This window comes from Pogona vitticeps, chromosome 2, assembly GCF_051106095.1.
Source record: "Pogona vitticeps strain Pit_001003342236 chromosome 2, PviZW2.1, whole genome shotgun sequence".
In the NCBI taxonomy this organism is placed as follows: Eukaryota; Metazoa; Chordata; class Lepidosauria; order Squamata; family Agamidae; genus Pogona; species Pogona vitticeps.
Genome location: NC_135784.1, coordinates 299,681,546 through 299,700,517, shown reverse-complemented (window position 1 = coordinate 299,700,517; position 18,972 = coordinate 299,681,546). Strand labels below are relative to the sequence as shown.

General features: G+C 41.8%; 1 protein-coding gene across 2 annotated transcripts in view; it reads left to right on the top strand.

The window, feature by feature from the left end:
• The window catches only part of DCC (DCC netrin 1 receptor), a 1,127,120-nt gene that overhangs the window by 982,872 nt on the left and 125,276 nt on the right, over window positions 1-18,972 (top strand). For both annotated transcript variants that reach the window (XM_078384133.1, XM_072992925.2), the window contains exons 19-20: window positions 765-872; window positions 11,667-11,861. In XM_078384133.1, coding sequence (XP_078240259.1) covers window positions 765-872; window positions 11,667-11,861 — 303 coding nt within the window. The remainder of the gene's footprint in view (window positions 1-764; window positions 873-11,666; window positions 11,862-18,972) is intronic.

Below are 18,972 nucleotides of genomic sequence, written 5' to 3'. Positions count from 1 at the left end.
ATTCATTTTTCAAAGGAGCCCAGGCTCTGGTTAAAACACAGGAAATGCATCATCGTCCTCATCACCACCACCATCAGAACCAGACTGACACACTCGTTTATAAACACCCCAGAAAATGGACTCTTGTCCAAGGACAGGTGCATGAAGTTGAAGACATGCTTACACACACACAAAGACACACAAAGACACACACACACACACACACACACACACACACATACACACACACCAATATGAGAGACAATAATGAAGATCCCACTTTCCAGTTTTCTGTTATGTATCTTCCTTGGTGCTGCAAAAATCAGCGATACCATTCTGTTCTGGAAGTATCAGTGAAAGTCCAGCCTCATGTACATGTAGGAAATCATTTTTAGTTCCTCCTAGACGTTTATCTTTTGTTTTTCCTCAGGTGGTTTATTTAGGGCTGAAATTATGATTTTGGAAGAAGAAACAGTTATTTTCTCAAAAAACGTAAAAAATCAAAAACCCAACACAAAATTCAGTGTTAGAACACATCTTGTTTTGAAGCTGTTGATCAATATAGTTCTCCCTAGTTGTTGCTGTTTTAATACATGCCCTTGGGTAAACACACACATAAAGGTCGCACGTATGCACATGCTCACAGACACATATGCATGTACACCAAGAGGTATATTTTTACCCAGAAGAAAGGGTTCCATGCTGGCAAGTGCAGTGTCTTATTTATATTGTTGTCTTAGTATTTCATTTTAAGTTGTTTTTCTGGGTTTTTGCCTCCTCTTAAGCCCCAACCTCTGCTCCCAAGGATCTGACAGTTATCAGTCGTGAAGGAAAGCCTCGGGCTGTTATTGTCAGTTGGCAGCCTCCATTAGAAGCCAATGGGAAAATTACAGGTAGGTTGTGTCCCGTGTGATTTACTCTTTTCTTTTTCTACATCTCATACAGAAATGTGAACATTATTCTAGGTAGGAGGTATGTAGAATGCCACTGTTCCCAACCTGATGTCATACCAGTTGAATTCCAGTCAGATTTTCAGATGTCAGACCCGATTCTGAACCCAGGCTATTTTTTAAAAATTTCAAATGCTTAAAATATAGAAAATAAAGAATGTATAACTGCATCAATACGTCATAAACTCCCTTAGCTTGAGCTGCACATTATTGTAATAGCTTAGATTCTCATAACATTTTAGGCATGAGACAGATAAAAGAGTTCCTTCATGAACTGTTACTTAAGAACAGATTATTATTATTATTATTATTATTATTATTATTATTATTATTATTATTATTATTATTATTGTTGTTGTTGTTGTTGTTGTTGTTGTTGTTGTTGTTGTTGTTGTTGTTGTTGTTGTTGTTGTTGTTCTTGTTCTTGTTCTTGTTCTTGTTCTTGTTCTTGTTCTTGTTCTTGTTGTTGTTCTTGTTGTTGTTCTTGTTCTTGTTCTTGTTCTTGTTCTTGTTCTTGTTGTTCTTGTTCTTGTTCTTGTTCTTGTTCTTGTTCTTGTTGTTCTTGTTGTTCTTGTTGTTCTTGTTCTTGTTGTTATTATTATTATTATTAAAGGGACGTGGTGGCGCTGCGGGCTAAATCGCAGAAGCCTGTGCTGCAGGGTCAGAAGACCAAGCAGTCGTAAGATCAAATCCACGCGACGGAGTGAGCTCCCGTCGCTTGTCCCAGCTCCCGCCAACCTAGCAGTTCGAAAGCATGCGAATGCAAGTAGATAAATAGGGACCACCTCGGTGGGAAGGTAACAGCGTTCCGTGTCTAAGTCGCACTGGCCATGTGACCACGGAAGATTGTCTTTGGACAAAACACTGGCTCTATGGCTTGGAAACGGGGATGAGCACCGCCCCCTAGAGTCGAACATGACTGGACAAAAATTGTCAAGGGGAATCTTTACCTTTACCCTATTATTATTATTATTATTATTATTATTATTATTATTATTATTGTTGTTGTTGTTGTTGTTGTTGTTGTTGTTGTTGTTGTTGTTGTTGTTGTTTCTCAGAATGAGGTTGGTTCTAACTTGTGGTGATCCTTTCCAGGGTTTTCTAGTAAGCAAATCATCCATTTAAAATTATATCAAGCCAGACCACTGGTCTATCTGACTCAGCGTACCATTGACTGACTGTGGTTCTTCAGGGTTTCAGATAGAAGACTTTCCTACCACTATCTGGAGCTTCTGGGAACTGAATTTTGGATTTATTGCATACAAAGCACATTGTCTACTCCAGGACCATGATTCTTACCAAGAGATATCCTTGTTTATCTCTCTCCATTGTACTCAATAATAATTGTGATTACATGGTAACAAGTTTTCCAGCTCATTATGACCTTCCAAAGGTTTTCTAGGTAGAAAGTATTCAGAAGTGGTTTACCAGTCCTTTTTTTCTGGGGGTGTTCTTGCCCTAGTTTGCATAAAGCTGCACAGGTGGCAGGGCACAGCAGACATATATATGTATCTGCTCAAGTGATCTCAGCTGGTCTTTCTCCCAGGGAGCATAGAGAGGATTCAAGCTCCTGGCCACTAGCTCTACAACTACATGTTGCAACCCAGTGACTTATGTCAGATATGTTGAATTAATTTTGAAGATTGAAAAGAGAATGCAGTCCCAAAAATGTCTGGTAGGGAGCAAGCAGCCAGCTTATCATTGATGATCCTAGAATGGGGGAAAATTAACGGTGTGTTACTGTTGTTCCACAAAGGCCAGAATTGTGTTGGGAGAAACAAGAGATGGGAGAATCATCATACACACTTCCCCCTTTGATAGGATCTTCATCGCACAACTGCTTGTGCACGGGTTCTGAAATCAGTCATGCAACCCATTTCACCACTGACCTGTGCAACAGACACCCATCCAAAGGTCACACAACAAATCTTATCCATGCTGTTTCTTCCAACAGGATTCCAGTTGGACTATTTTGGGAGCTACAATCTGTCAGTCATCGATTCGAATGACATTATTGATTTCATAAGTGTGTAAATGTCCAAGAGACTTTCATATTCTTAAAGCAAGAAGGAATAGGAGTCCTTCCATCTGGAAGAAATATTACCCAAGAAATATGAGTTGCCAATTTCAGAACCTCAGCATTTTGATAAAGAACTTAGAATCAAACTTAGGAATACATAATATTCTCTCTTTTTTAGTGCAATGAATTCATTTCTTGTGTATGCAATCGTAATGTTACTTAACCTTTAGAGCTGATTTCAGTGTGCGTTGGGCACGTAAAAGGCACTAGTAGACACACGTGATTTGCTTTCATTCAGCTGGCTTACTGCCCATAGTTTACCGGCATGTGCCTTCTGCGTATAAAGGTTGTAAAAGAGTTAAATATAATGTTTGTTGTGTGTGAGCAAGCAGTGTGGGTGAAGACCTCTCACTCACCCAGCATCTAATTCAAATGATCACTTCTTCAGTACTAGCAAAGAGTTCAGTATATCTCAACAATTTTGCAATTGCCCAAGCAAAAGACTATCATGATCTGCCAGGTATTGGACCAGAGATGGAAACTGCTAAATTCGTTATTCTCATGTATTTGGGGTGTCACAACAGGATGAGACACCCACATGAGGAATTTTAAACTCTATGAAACTGTTCTTCTCCAGGTGAGAGACAATAGCATCTTCTCCTTTCAAGTTCTCTATAATTCATGGCAAATGTCCCTTGTGTTCTTTCTCTTTGAGGAGCAAAGTAAACACATACAGACACATAGAGGGAGCACAGAAAGATTAGTTGATTGTTACAAAAGATGCTAACAACCCATCTAGTGCTTCCAATCTTTAATTGGAGTAACAAGCATCTAAATTTTGGGCCTTTTGCATGGTATGGGGATTGCCAATTAATTATATCCAACAAAAGCTCAGGGTAAGGGAGAAGCTTTCTCATCCTTGTGCACCATCTGAAGGCAAAGGTGGGTGATACACCAATTAGGCATTAAAATATCACACAAACAGGATAGTTTTCAGCTCCATGAGTCTTCATCAGGGTGGGTATAACAGAGCTGGGGGTGGTGCAGAAAAAAATATATACAGCTTCTAAAAATCCATGGGCGGGTGTGCAGGGCAAGTTCGCTCTTTAAAAGGAGTTCCAAAACTGCAGAGGCCATGCAGGAATTGTAGCTTTTACATTTCATCTTTAGCAAGGTGGATTATGAATGTCCAGAACTTGTTAGACAAAGAGCTGCTAGTCACTAAGTATGCACACATAGAAAGAGAGAGAGAGAGAGAGACTACCATTTCTGTAAGGAGCTTTGGTTAAACTGCATTACTGCAGTCAAAGACTCTGCTCATGATTTGCATTCAACTGTCCAGAGAGTGCTTTAAACAGCATATTTTGCTTTCCTTTTTGATTCTGCAACTCCCATTTTGGAACTTGCTTTAAAGGACAAACATGGCCCACATATTTGACCATGGATTTTTATGGTGGGTCCCCCCCCCCCTGCACTACTCCATGTTTTGTAGTGCTTAGCCTGACAAAGACTCAGGTGGAGTCACAAGCTACCCTCTCTGTGTAAGTTTTTTTTTGTGATCTCTAACAAAGGTGTCACTGGCCCTTATCTTCAGATATTTTTGTGTAACCACAGGCATTTTCTGCATGGGTAAAACTTTGTTCTTCCACTGGGAGAATTCCACTGCAAGCCACTGGAAAATCTCATCAGCCATTCCAGTGAGAAAACAGTGGTAATTCCTTGCCTTTGCCTGTGAGGGTGAGATAAGCACATATTTACATCTCAGTGTGGGATTACCCTGCCCGCTTTTTGCCATTCCTGGCAGGCAGGACAAAGGGGGAGGGAGATAAAGTCCCCTTGTGAGCCACCTCAAATGGCAGTGAATTGCAGACCGCTTCGAAATTAATGTTCTTTTGTTTATTGCCGTTGTTTGCACCGTGCTTTTCAGGCAAACTCTCCCAAAGCATGCTTGCAAAATGTAAAATGAAAACATTATGTCTGTAATAAGCTCCTAAAACAGAGCAGAGCAGAACCAGGTGAAAATACTCAGCAGAAACATAGACATGCTTCTTTGTGAGCAGCACACTTTGCTTTAAAAAAATCAGGCAAATAAAATACTGTATATTCTCTCATGCTGAGACATTATCAGGCACGGCAACAGGCAAGACTCCTTAGGAAGAGGAACACAAAAAGCATCCTAATGCAGAGTCTGGCCATTGTTTCGTTGAGACCAGTTATTGTCTTTGCTTGGTTTGCTTGAGATCTTTAGTATTCCCTGCTCATCTCCCACCTGTGTAGTAAAAAGCCCTGATCCTGCTTAGCTTCCAAAATCATAAGAGAAATTGAGGGGGAGGCTGTAGCTTAGTGGTGGAGCATCTGCTTTGCATGAGGAAGGTTGCAAGTTCAGCCTGCAGTGTCTCAACTCATGGACAGGGAGGATTCATGTCTGAGCTTCTGCCCAACAGTGCTGGCAATACAAGACTAGCTGGAGCAGAATAAGGTTGCTTCCTATCTTCCTAAGAATCTTCCAGAGTTGAGGGGTCATCAGCAAAAAGGCCTTGTTGCAGATAGAAGAACCCACAAGATTCCCTTTGAAATAGATCTTTGTACCATGGCATAGTATTTTTACTCTTTGGTAGCAGGTCCATACCATGTCAGGTTTGGATGGGAGAAGTCCCATACATAATGAATTGCAAACTTCCAGATGGAACATTACCAGAGGTTATATCTCTGTCCAGCAGTAGAACAGACTGAATTGGTGCAATGTGCACCAAATGGCTTACAACACCCAACCCATGAGCTTTTAAAGCTAATCCTGGGTTTAATAGCATGCAATAGGTTGATCCTTCATGGGAGAGAGATCCCATCCAAAAGAGGCCAGACACCATCGCATGGATTAGACGTGGGCGATAATGCCCCCCAGGGGGCGATTTCATTTTTCAGGGGGGCAGTAGAATGAAAAGGGGCGGCATGGGGGCGCTGGAGCAGAAGGGGGGCGCTGGGGGGCGCTGGAGCAAGCCAAACCTGTGAAGATGGCTGCAGCCTTTTTACAATGTGCATGAATATATATTTTCCTCCAATTTTAATTTAGTTTCAGACTTTTTGTCTTGAAATTTTTAGTTCCTGCATTGTGGTTTGTTTTTATGCCCTTTTTACATTTCTTTTTTGCGTCTTAAAATTCGCTTGCAACTAAATCATTAAATGTTACTTTTGGGGGGCATTTCATTTTCTTGGAATTGAATTTTGTTTTCAGGGATCATTGGATTTAAGTGTCTTAAATAAATAAATAAATAAATAAATAAATAAATAAATAAATAAATAAATAAATAAATAAGATATAGCACCGTGGGGAGGGGGGCGATGATAACTTTCTCAATGGCTCAAGGGGGCGTTTCTTTCAAAAAGGTTAAGAACCTCTGGATTAGACAAACCAGCTCACAATGGCACAGACAGCTATTTGGAAACAATCATGATATTAAGCACCAATGAGAGGGTTCAGGAGATTTCTTGGTGTGCATGATCCACTAGGTGAGAACCCTTATTTCAGCCTGATGGTCAAAATCTATACCAGATCGTTGCATTCCATTGGCATGAAAGGGTAGGGTCTAAAATACCATGGATTTTGGTTACATGAGAGCTATGTGCAAGTCTACTGACTTGTGGTAGAAAACCGAAATGGCAGTTACTTGAGAGACCCATAATTTCTTGCAGCACTCAGGGAGCTTAGCCCTGCCCACCCATTTCCCCCATCTTCTCCACAGGATGAAAGTGGCTGCTGGAATCTGGCTGAAGGAATTCCTGCAGACGTCTAGTGGCTACAGTCCATGAATTCTAAAAAAAAAAAAAAAAAAAAAAAAAAAAAAAAATCCCATGCCTAGTGGTAGAGTTCTGGGAATACTGAATTTAGTCCCGATGCTGGCTTTTCAATAACTATCTTAGGGAAACTAAAAATAAAAAATTAAACTGAAAAATGCATCTAGAAAGCAGCTGTCGGCGACAAACACTTTTAAGTTATCTTATGTTCAACGGTAGGTCCTCGTGCTTGCCCAAAGCAGAATGCCAACAGTTGGCAATATATTCTGCTGTCACTCGTCATTTCTTTTGTTTGCTTATTTTCCACTCATGCGGGTGACATGGGCTTCTAGTAATTAATTCAGTGAGAAAATTACAGGAAGAGTTGATGAGAAAGACACAAAGCAAGTCTTTCATCTTTTCATGGAAGAAGGCGCCAAGCACTTTTAAAATATAATGCGGTCCTTCAGAGCAAAGGTCTTCTGATGTGTTACGATCAGTGGCAATTAGGGACAGCTCATAATAAGCTGGCTGTTTGGCAATAATGTAAAACATAATGTACATAATGACAGGGTGCCTGGCCTGATCTGTTATGGTACAATGTATTGGTTGCTGTTGAACTTTGTAATAATAAGGTAAGGCATTGATGATCCGAAACCCTTTAATGCTGACTGACAGGGACTGAACTTAATGAGTGGTATATAATGACAGATCTTATTTCCCCCAAATATTGTTACAATATCAGTGCCTAATTAAGACATCCGTTAGGAACCTGTAATGTTAATTTGCTATGAAAAATAGAACAGCACTTCTATTTGTTGTTAAGGAAAAAAGAGAGACATTGCATCTAAATGATCCCTTTAGGCTATGAACAGATATCTCCAGGGGATATGAATGCTGTGAGAAACATTGTCCAGCTTATGAAATGTGCACTTTATGGTTTCATGGATGCGAACAAGGGAGCTAAGGATTCATTATTTATTCTATTTTTATTTCTCCTTAAAAAGGACCTAAGGTGGCTTACATACCGTAATTAAAAGACAATATTTTAAGCTACAAGCAGTAAGTATACAAATGCTGAAAAGGGCCAAAGGGCTACAACATGACTAACCAAAGCAACACCAAAAACACATTCAAAGCAGTAAGGCACAATCATCCATTTAAAAAACCCCGCTCAGGTAGCCAAGCCAAACACTGAGGGAAAACTTCCCAGAAGAGAAAGGTTTTCACCTGCTTGTGGAAGGATAGCAAAGATGGGGTCAGCTTGGCCTCCTGTGGGAGGGAGTTCCAGAGTCTGGGAGCAGCCACAGAGAAGGCCCTCTTCTGTGTCCCCATCAAACACACCTATGAAGGTGCCGGGTCCAAGAGAAAGGCCTCTCCTGAACACCTGAGCTGGCTCATAATGGGAGATACAGTCTTTGAGATAGCTTGGGTCTAAGCCATTTAAGGCTTTATAGCAATGGTCCCCAACCTTGCGCCTCCAGATGTTCTTGGACTTCAACTCCCAGAAATCCTGGCCAGCGGAGGTGGTGGTGAAGGCTTCTGGGAGTTGTAGTCCAAGAACATCTGGGGATCCAAGGTTGGGGACCACTGCTTTATAGGCTAGATATGAACATCTCACAGAATAGAAGAGAATATGTTAAATATGTAGCATGTAACAGAACCCTGGTAGTATTCTTTCTTCCAGGTGAGAACATAGTGGCTGGGTGTGGGTAAGGACTCACACATACCAGTAGGAAAAGATTCAGCTTTCCTCCCCTGCCATTTCCCTACCACCACCTCTCCTGTGCTGAAGATAACAAACAAACAAAATAACACCCTTGGTTACCATGCAACAATGCAAATTCAGAATTACATCCTAGAAAGAATTTTGCTATGTAGAACATGAAATATGCTTTATAGATATTTTTGTTCATTTAGCAAAGAAAGGGACATTTGCAAGGTAATTAATTACAATTTCCTTCACATCCACACCACAAACTCCTTCCAACATCCTTCTCTCCCTCCCAGAGCAGGATCTCTCTTAAAACATCCTTCTCTGACTCAGACCACATTCAAACGGACACTCTGTTCCTGTTCCCCCTTCCACAGGTTTTTGAAGGTACTAATTGGCTACGCTGGCTGGATAGCTCAGTGGGTTAGGCATCTGGCTGTGGAGCCAGAGGTTGGGAGTTCGATTCCCCACTGTGCCTCCTGGGAGGAGAGAGCCAGCTTGTGTGGCCTTGGGTACTCTGCACAGTCTCAGGGTGCCCCCAGAAGCAGGAGGCACCTTTGGATGTCTGAGTATTTTCTACCTGGATAACTCTGAAAAGGGTTGCTGTAAGTCTAAACACACCACCATCATCATGATCACCATTATTAAGAGAGAGTGGATATTAGAACTGTCACTGCAGATTTCTCCTGACCACCCAGTAAATCACCCACAACATTAAGGATGTTTAAATTTATTGCATCACTAGCATGGTGAAGTCATCCGGCTTGCCTCTTAACTGAAGCTCACAACTGTTGGTTGGAAGCCCAGCTCATATGACATTCTGCAATACTGCTATAATAATATTCTTTGTTCGATATCCAACAACTATGCCATGGATAATGGAACTTTGCTATGTCCCTTTTCATGAGGAGAAGGACAGTTAAATTCATAAATACAACCTGGGGGGGGGAATTGGATACTGCTTGGGGAATTCTGCAAGTTACAGTCAGAAAAAAGGAAATCTTCCAAGTGTTGTGTACAACTGTTGCCAAAGGTGAGGTGACAAGAGGGAAAACAGCTACTGGATGTGCATTCAAGTCAGAAAGCAAAGTGTGCTGCTTATATTCCACCCCATAGTGCTTCAAGCACTCTCTGGGTGGTTTAGAATATTTTTATTACACTAGCTACACATTGCACACACACGCGTACACAGAGAGAGAGAGAGAGAGAGAGGGAGGGAGGGAGAGAGAGAGAGAGAGAGAGAGTGGGGTACTTATTTTACCGACCTCAGAAGGATGGAAGGCTGAGTCAACCTTGAGCTGGCTGTCAGATTCCCTGGCATTGAACACTGACTCTGAGCAGAGATTTGGCTGCAGTACTACAGTTTAACCGCTGTGCCACGTGTCTCTTCCTCATGGAAAAATATGTTCCAATCCAGAAGTGGCATGAGAAAATTAAAACACGATGTGCCACTTTTCACTGTTATAGCCATCTGTTTGCAGAACTGCTTTTTCAGGGTTGGTGACCAGAGAGTTGGCTGGATAGCTCGCTGGATTAGGTATCTGGCTGCAGACCCAGAGGTTCAGAGTTTGGTTCCCCGCTACATGTTGCAGGTAAAGAGCCATCATGTGTAGCCCTGGGCAAGCTGCATAGTACGAGGGTGCCCCCAGAAGAAGGGAACATACGCTCTACCTAGAAAACCCTGGAAAGGATGCTTTAAATCAGAACTGGCACATTCTCTGACATTGTAGAACAGAGAATCCTGGATGCTGTACTTGAAGAATGAGGCTACTCCAGACATTCCGTACCATGGACCTCTAGGAATATAGTGATGCAGACTAAAAACTAAGAGAAATGTGTTGCACAATTCTAGTTACACTTTCAGTATATAGGATCTGAGCATTGTTGGTAATAATTAGGTTACTGTAAGCCAGAAGCAAATTGATGGCACATAACAACAGTTATGCTCAAAAAATATAGTTCCTTTCAAAAACTAACTCACACTTCTCAATTGTTGTTGTTGTGATGGTGGTTTATATGTCTGCAATGGCTAAAAAAAGCAGTTGCTATAATTGCACAGTCATATTTATCAGCCACAGTGTGTATCAGTCAAGTTGACTTGAAGGTTTTGGTCTATATGAATATACAGGAGCATAGCGTAACCTTGAGTCTAATAGCAGCTTGGATGTTACTGAGGTGCTCACACAGAGACCCGCATCAAGCATGCACTAAGCTCTGAATAATATTTATAATGAGTCCGGGCCATTCATTACTGAAATAAGGGGAATATGTTCAGTTATTATTATTGGTTGCAGGTTTCACACAATATGACTATTAACATTTGTTTAAAAGGTGCATTACATACTGTAAGGAGAGGAATAGGTTGTGTGCTAAGTATAGTAAGAGAAAGAACAAAGATGGGAAAGTATGCCCATTCTGGTTTCTCCCACTCTTGTTTTGTAAGTTGGTATCCTGTTGGGAACAAGTACATCATAATGCTCTGCTGGCTGGCACAGGAACTGGCATCTCACAGTAGTGCAGGCACTGCTGTTATGTAGCTGGAGATGGCCATCATGATTGGTGTGCTTGGGCTTGTCTAAGCATCAAATAGTCATGTGTCTTTTAATGCAAGTGGTTGGACTTTATAGGACCTTGGCTTTATTAAACCTGTAAGTTTTTCTCATTCTCATCAGAAAGAAATTCTGCATAAATGGACTGAAATAATTGCTGTACCAACCAAATTCAATAGTATAGCTCATCCTTGCATGGATAGGACTGTGTAGTACCAGTCTGTTGTGCAGGTAGGTAGGTAGGTAGGTAGGTAGGTAGGTAGGTAGGTAGGTAGGTAGGTCGGTCGGTCGGTCGGTCGGTCGGTCGGTCGGTCGGTCGGTCGGTCGGTCGGAAAGAAGGAAGGAAGGAAGGAAGGAAGGAAGGAAGGAAGGAAGGAAGGAAGGAAGGAAGGAAGGAAGGAAGGAAGGAAGGAAGGAAGGAAGGAAGGAAGGAAGGAGAGCCAAGCCCAGTTCAGTTTTAGCCTGGTTGAATATAAAGAGATCAGAACAGGACTTTTACGAATAAAGCCCTTAAAGCCTGATTGAATCTGTTTAGTTTCAAACTCTCCCACATTCATATGTTTAAATATTATTTTTAAACTTTTGTATTTGGTAATTTGTATTTAAAAAACAAAATTCTTAAATGGAATTAAATGGAATTCTCACCCATACGTAAGAAATAATATTTGTGGCTATATTTGCAGCGTACATCTTATTCTACACCTTGGACAAGAACTCCCCTATTGACGATTGGGTCATGGAGTCAATTAGCGGTGACCGGCTTACGCATCAAATCATGGACCTCAATCTGGACACCGTGTATTACTTCCGAATACAAGCTCGTAATGCCAAAGGAGTGGGGCCTCTGTCGGATCCCATTCTCTTCCGGACACTGAAAGGTATGGATGTGCCATGTTTTGTTAGATAGTAATGGAAGTGTAGATGAGCCTGAATATGCAGTTTTGATGAGTCTGAACATGGCATTTGGGCATCAGTAAGGAAAACGCTGGTGCCTGTGAAATCAGTGGGGAGATGAATCCTCTCAGGATTTTGGTCCAAACTTTATAAGAGATGTTCAAGATCATAAATCCTATTTCAAAAAGAGATTCAGCACTTTGGAGAGCTCCCTTGAAGTCTGGACCACCACCACTACCACCCCAAGCAAATTTATTGTCCCACTAATATTGGAGCTGGCAGCCTCCCTGGCTTTTAAATCCTTTTGGCATTCCTGATTGTTGCCGGAGGAAACAATAGACAACCATGCCATATTTAAGAGACATTCAATGCAGTTCAATTGCAGCAGCTCAGGAGAATGAATACATGTGTATGTATCTAAATCACTGAGAGGAGGCATGCCAGATATAGCACCATCAAAACATGGGAGTTTCTTTTGTCTGCATATCCTCCAGCTAGGCTGCTGCTCATTTCTGTATTGATTTCGTGCAAATAAAAAGCTTGGAGTGCTTCACTCATTGAGGTTAATGGAGGCTCAGAATGGCAGTCCCCTTTTCTTGTTTTGTTTGTTTGCTTTATGCATTTAAACTGTAACAAGTGCAGCAGGATCATTTTATGAAAATAACCAAGGTTTATACAAATGTTGCACAGACAACATGTTCTGTTTCCGTAAGCACGAAAAAATGATCTCTGGAAATTTTAAAACGATGTCAGAGTAATTCCTATAATTCAACTACTGGGAGTTTTATCCTGAATGGAGATAACTGATATAAAAAGCAATTGAAATATAAGATTTAAAAATACAAGGTATAATCTATGTAGGTTTTCTAACTAATCAATGGCTCTCATTTCATGTTGGGAAAAGTGTCTCCAACCACAGCAGCAATGTTAAAAAAATGAACTAAAGCTGGAAAACAAATCCATCACATGAAATATTCTGAAGTTCCAGATCCTTCTTTATGAACATATGTAGTCAAAAAGCCCACCTTTTTCCTGCTTGGTTGTTTGCCTCCTCTTCCTCCTCCTCCTCTTTGTAAATCTGTCTTATTTTCTCTGTATAGCTCTTCTTGAGAACTGAGCAGTTTGGACTTTAAACTTTCCAAAGATGTGGCTGTTGGAACCTGTTTTACAGATGAGAAACTGAGGCAATCTTGTGGTCTGTTGTGCAAAGACATCTTCTGACTATGGATGTAGTCTGTGAATGGCAGTGTTATGTGGCACCTTTAAGACTAGCAAGGTTTATTTATTTAATTTAAACAAGAGGAAAACAAACAAGGGGAAAAAATCCATTGCCATACCCAACTATACAGTGGTGCCTCGCAAGACAAATGTAATTCATTCCATGAGTAGCACTGTCTTGCGAAATTTTCGTCTGGCGAAAAGTGGTTTCCCATAGGAATGCATTGCAATCCATTCATATGGGAACCTCGCAAGACTAAAATAATTCATTTCTCTTGCGAGGCATCAGTCTTGCAAAAAAAAATTCATCTTGCGAAGCACGGCCATAGAAGAAGCCGTCTTGCGAGGCACCACAGCAAGCACAAAAACCATTCATCTTGCGGGTTTTTGTCCCCCGAGGCATTCGTCCTGTGAGGCACCACTGCATATCACACACTATATAATCCCCAAGGTGGCAGAACTAAGAGCAACAGTTATGAGCAGTAAACAAGGTGTTATAGACTGTGGCCCACTTTTTCAAATGAAAATGAAATTTTCCAGATGTGTCTGCAGAAGCTGTCAGTTCTAAAGATTGCCCGAAGACACTAGCATGCAACCAGTTGTGGAATAACTCCCCATGGACTTCTGCAGGTGTAATTTTGTTCCCTGCCAAGTGCCACAAGATAAATGACACAAATCAGTGTGACAGGGATGATCCAAAACTTTTCGCTATTAGAAGTTTTGATCCCCTCCCTTCCCACACACCTACCCAGGTCAAGATGAACAAGCCAATATCCTACCCAAGCAGCCAGTATCCTACCCTTAGCAGTCATGGATCATAGCACCTCCACAGGTGTTTGCCGTCTTCACAGTCACCAGCTTGCAGTTGTGTGAGCTGGAAATTTGCCCATTTGAAGCAACAGGACTTTCCATTTGTTCAGGGAATAAATAAGTTTCACTTTGCTCAAGCAGCAGAAAAAGAGGAACTGTGGATGGAATGACTCATTCTGCACACAGGTAAGAAGAACTGGCATTGCAACCAAACAACCCAGTTGCTTTGACAGATGAGGGGAAACAAGCATCTCTCCTCACCCTGGGAGATAAAAATCAATAGAACTGATGCCAAGCTTTAAAAAAAGCAATTTGCTGGCCTTTGATGACACCCAACTGGTTACCTCAGTTTGCCTCACGGTAGGACCAGTTCAAGTAACTGGGGGGGGGAAATAACTCGCAGTTACTTTTTTGCAGCAAATTATGTCAAGCTTTTAGTCTTCGTACTTCTCTTTTCAGTAGAAGGATTAATACCTTTGGCATTGCTATCTGTTTTGAGGGCCCACTGTATCTGGCTATAGTCAGTTGTGTGCAGAATTCAATGGGCTCTCCAGACATACAAGTGATCCAGAGGAACAATCATTAATGGGCCTGAAGCCAGATGAACGAGACTGCTCATCTGAGCTGCTGAATGAACAAGTTAGGGCTGATTCAGAGTACTGGAACGAGTCCCGGAGAGTTTACCGCTTCCAGGCCCAAAGCGCTAAGCTGCTGTTGCAAAAGGCTGATCCTTTTGTGTAAACCGATATCGCTGTCTGTAAAGAGAACCAAGAAGTATCTCAAGCTGAATGTGAGGGATGTTCTGTATAGAAAAGTGTTGACGAATTAGCTAGAATTAAGGGACTTGGGAATTATAAGGATCCTCTAAGCCTCTTGCATCCCGTTGAGGATTTTCACGAGCTTAACTTTGTTGTCCAAGTCAGGTTTTGCATAAAAGAGTGGTGTGGGATCCTTAGCCCTTCAAATGTTTTGTTAGGATACCGCTTTAACAGCCTTGGCCTGCAGGACCAGTAGAATTGGATCATGGGGTTTGTAGTCCAAAATATCTGGATGACCAACTATTCACCAGCAGTAAAACTCTGATATTTACTGCAAAGGAGATAACGTTTCCTAGTGCTTTTTATCTCTCAACTTAGAGAGGTACATTCATTTAATGGCTGAAATCCAGCAGTAAGTCACAACTGGAGGGGCCCATTGAATGAATGGGCATTTAGAAAGTCAACTCCATATGTTCCATCATTTCAATGGGCCTACTCTAGTTCCATCTTACTTATGGATTTTAGCCAGTGTTTGTACTATGTGTCAAAAGAGGGGGATGGGAATCTATTTTTAAAGTATATTTTAAAAAGAAACACCAAATGACACAGCATAATTATTGCAACGAAATGAGGCTTCAAATGGTAATGCACTGAACTCAGAATCACCTGCTTTGTAGCATTTATGCAAGGTGTCCTCAAACCCATTGGGGAGATGAATTTTAAATCAGGAGTCAGGAGATATATTTTAAAAGGAAAGAAGAAGAAAAAAATCCTCATTTTCTTCCTTTTTCTAGTGGCCTCTATCTAATACCCCAACTCGAATATTTAATGCTATTCACCCTAAATATGTCATGTTCAATAATATTCAAACTGGTTTTTTTTACACATCTGCTTCTACATATAAGGTGCAAAGCGCTTCTGATGTCTGACTTGCAGTTATGCAAAACTCTTGGATTCTTGCCCTTAATAATGATTAAGGGGATTTTTAGGTGTCCCATAAAAAGTAACTATGTCTACATGTGCTTGCCCATGGATCACAATCATATTTAATTTTACATGGAACAAAGGGAGCATCAGAAGGAACAATCTGTTTCTATTTTTCATACACGGGGACACATATCCTTTAATTTGTATTCCTGCACTGAGTACAGGTTTGGACTCAATGGCCTCTGATAGGCCCCTTCCAACTTCATCATTCTTATATATACCGTGTTTCCCTGAAAATAAGACAGGGTCTTATATTAATTTTTGCTCAAAAAAAAAGCATTAGGGCTTATTTTCAGGGGATGTTTTATTTTTTCCATGTACAACCATCTACATTTATTCAATACAGTCATGTCATCTTCTGGTTGCTGCACAATGGTGGAGGGCGGGGTTTCACTTAACTGGGGCTTATTTTTGGGGTAGGGCTTATATTGCTAGCATCCTGAGAAATCATACTAGGATTTATTTTCAGGTGAGATTTTATTTTCAGGGAAACAGGGTACATGTTTCATATATATATGAAATATATATATACAGTGGTGCCTCGCACAACGAGCGCACCGTAGAGCGATGAATTCGCTCTACGGTGACGCTTTTGCGATTGCTAAAGCGATCGCACAACGATGGCCCCAATGGGCAAAAATTGCAGAGCGAAGGTCGGTAAGCTGCTCGCTTACCGACCTTCGCTTTGCGACCCGCCGATCAGCTGTTCGGCGGGTAAAAAATGGCCGCCGGAACAGCTGAAAGGGGCCGGGGTGCAGCGTTTTCGCGCCCTTGGTAAGCAAGGGGAGCGCGCGAAAACGCTGCGGAAGCCCCGAAATGGCTGCGCGCAACCATTTCGGGGCTTCCGGCAGTGTTTTCGCGCGCTCCCCTTGCTTACCAAGGGCGCGAAAACGCTGCGCCCCGGCCCCTTTCGGCTGTTCCGGCGGCCATTTTTTACCCGCCGAACAGCTGATGGCAGCCATTTTGGCGCCCTCGTTCTGCGAGGGGAGGGCGCGAAAATGGCTGCCGCCTATGGAGGAACTTCGCTGAACGGTGAGTTTGAAAGCCATAGGAACTTTGTTCAATGCGTTTCTATGGCTTTTTCCCTCCCGCACAGCGATGTTTCCCACAGCGAAGGTTAATCCGGAACGGATTAACCTCGCTGTGCGGGGCACCACTGTAACTATATATATAACTACAGTATATATAACTTTGCCTTTTCCTTTTTTAGATACAATACAGTATAATTCCTTCTTAGGAATAATCCAGCCTGTTAACACCTTTTGCTTGGTTCATGTACCAAAGAGTTTCCCGGTTGAGAACAATGAAAAGCAAGCAAGTCTTGGGCTATTTTTGGCTTTCTCCATCATGTATTCATAGACCCTAAACATAATCCTTTCCCTCTGTTGGAAAAAAAAGGGTCTCCTTTCATCTTGGAAAGATGAAAGAGAGGGAATTAGTGGCAGCTACTGATCTTAAGGCTTTTCTACCAGTAAGTTCCCTTGTTGGCTTTTCATAGTAGCTGGCCAGTCTGTCTGTCTGTCTGTCTGTCTGTCTGTCTATCCGTCCGTCCGTCCGTCCGTCCGTCTGTCTGTCTAAACTCTTATTACTCCACCCTTTAGAAAGGATCCAAAGTGACTTACATCATTAGAAAACAATATTTAAAAGTGAAAAAGAGTAAGCATACAAATATTTAAAAGGATCAAACAAATACCACACACATAAAACCCAGATCAAACCAACACCAAGAACACATTCAAAGCCGTACAGTACTTTAAAAGTACCCTCCCCCCCAAAAAAAACCAGAAGTATGCTTCTCAACACTTCTGGGTCTCCTTTGGTCATCCACGTGGCCCCTGTGAGATTTTTAGGGGCAGCAAATTGGTCCCTGGGCCTTCCAAGATTGCCAGGTGTCCCACTTTTTCTCCAAAGTAAAGCATTTTTCTGAAAACAGGCTGCTTGGAAAAAAAAACTCTTCAGAAATGGGGAGGCAGAAATGAGTGGAGGGAGGAGACTGGAACACTCATACAAGATTTTGCTGACCTCACTTCTGTTTTTCAGAATGCGTACAGGTTAATAGAATCAGTCAGGCTATCAAAACAAGATGGTGGCCTAGAACAGTCAGTGGTTCTCAAACTTGGGTTCCCAGATGTATTATCGACTGCAACTCCCAGAAATCTTTGCCAGCACAGCAAGTGGTGAAGGCTTCTGGGAATTGTAGTCCAAGAATATCTAGGGACCCCAGTTTGAGAACCACTAGCATAGAACACTAACTTCTTCAATATTTTTGCCTGCCATCTAAATTGCACCTTAATCAGCAGCATCCTTCATCTAAAACAGGAAGAGGAAATGAGTGGCCTTCCTGATGATGCTGGACTGCAACTCTCATGAGTCCTAGCCAGCATGGTCAGTGGTGAGGGATCCTGGGGAAGTCAGTGCAATAACTTCCGGAGGATCACACATTCCCTCTCAATGTTCATATGGGTTGCCTTACACAGTATTCAGCTAGATCATGGGTATGTTACATCTTCAGTGGACTTCGTTCTGTTGGGATACAAAGGTAATTTTCTGTCATGTGATGGTTGCCTTTATTTTATTTTATTTTCAGAACAAAGACTCATATCCTTGAGGACCTGTGAAAAATTAGGAAGCCCAATGTATCTGTAACCTACTTTTTTGTGAATATTCCCCACCCTCTCTGCTCTCTCACAGTCCCTGAGCTACTTCTTGAGGTTGCAGCTAGCCTTGAACCCATGCAGTGCATTTGTTGATTCAACTTTCATTGTTCCTATGTTAAATAAGGAAGAAGAGAAACATACCCCCTCTTCCTGTGCTTACAAAAATGATGCAGTGTGGCACCACACATTCCCATTGCAGTTAATGGCCCATATGGAACCATCCGGAAGGCAGAATTTCACTTTCAGTGTTTCATTAGGTTTACAGCAGAAAGATTAGAAGAATAACATTGAATCGTGCACATTTCCAGAAGGGTAGCTGTATCTGTCTACTGCAGGAAAAATGCACACACACACAATACAGAGTCTTATGGCACTTAGTCTAAGGTGTTTTTTTCTTCCCTTCTTCTTCTTTTGGGGGTTTAACCTTTCATGAATTGCCACCTACTTCTTCAGATACAGGGACATGGTGGCACTGCGGGTTAAACTGCAGAAGCCTCTGTGCTGCAAGGTCAGAAGACCAGCCGTTGTAAGATCGAATCCACGTGATGGAGTGAGCGCCCGTCGCTTTGTCCCAGCTCCTTGCCAACACAGCAGTTTGAAAGCATGAAGAAATGCGAGTAGATAAATAGGTACCACCTCAGTGGGAAGGTAACAGTGTCCCATGT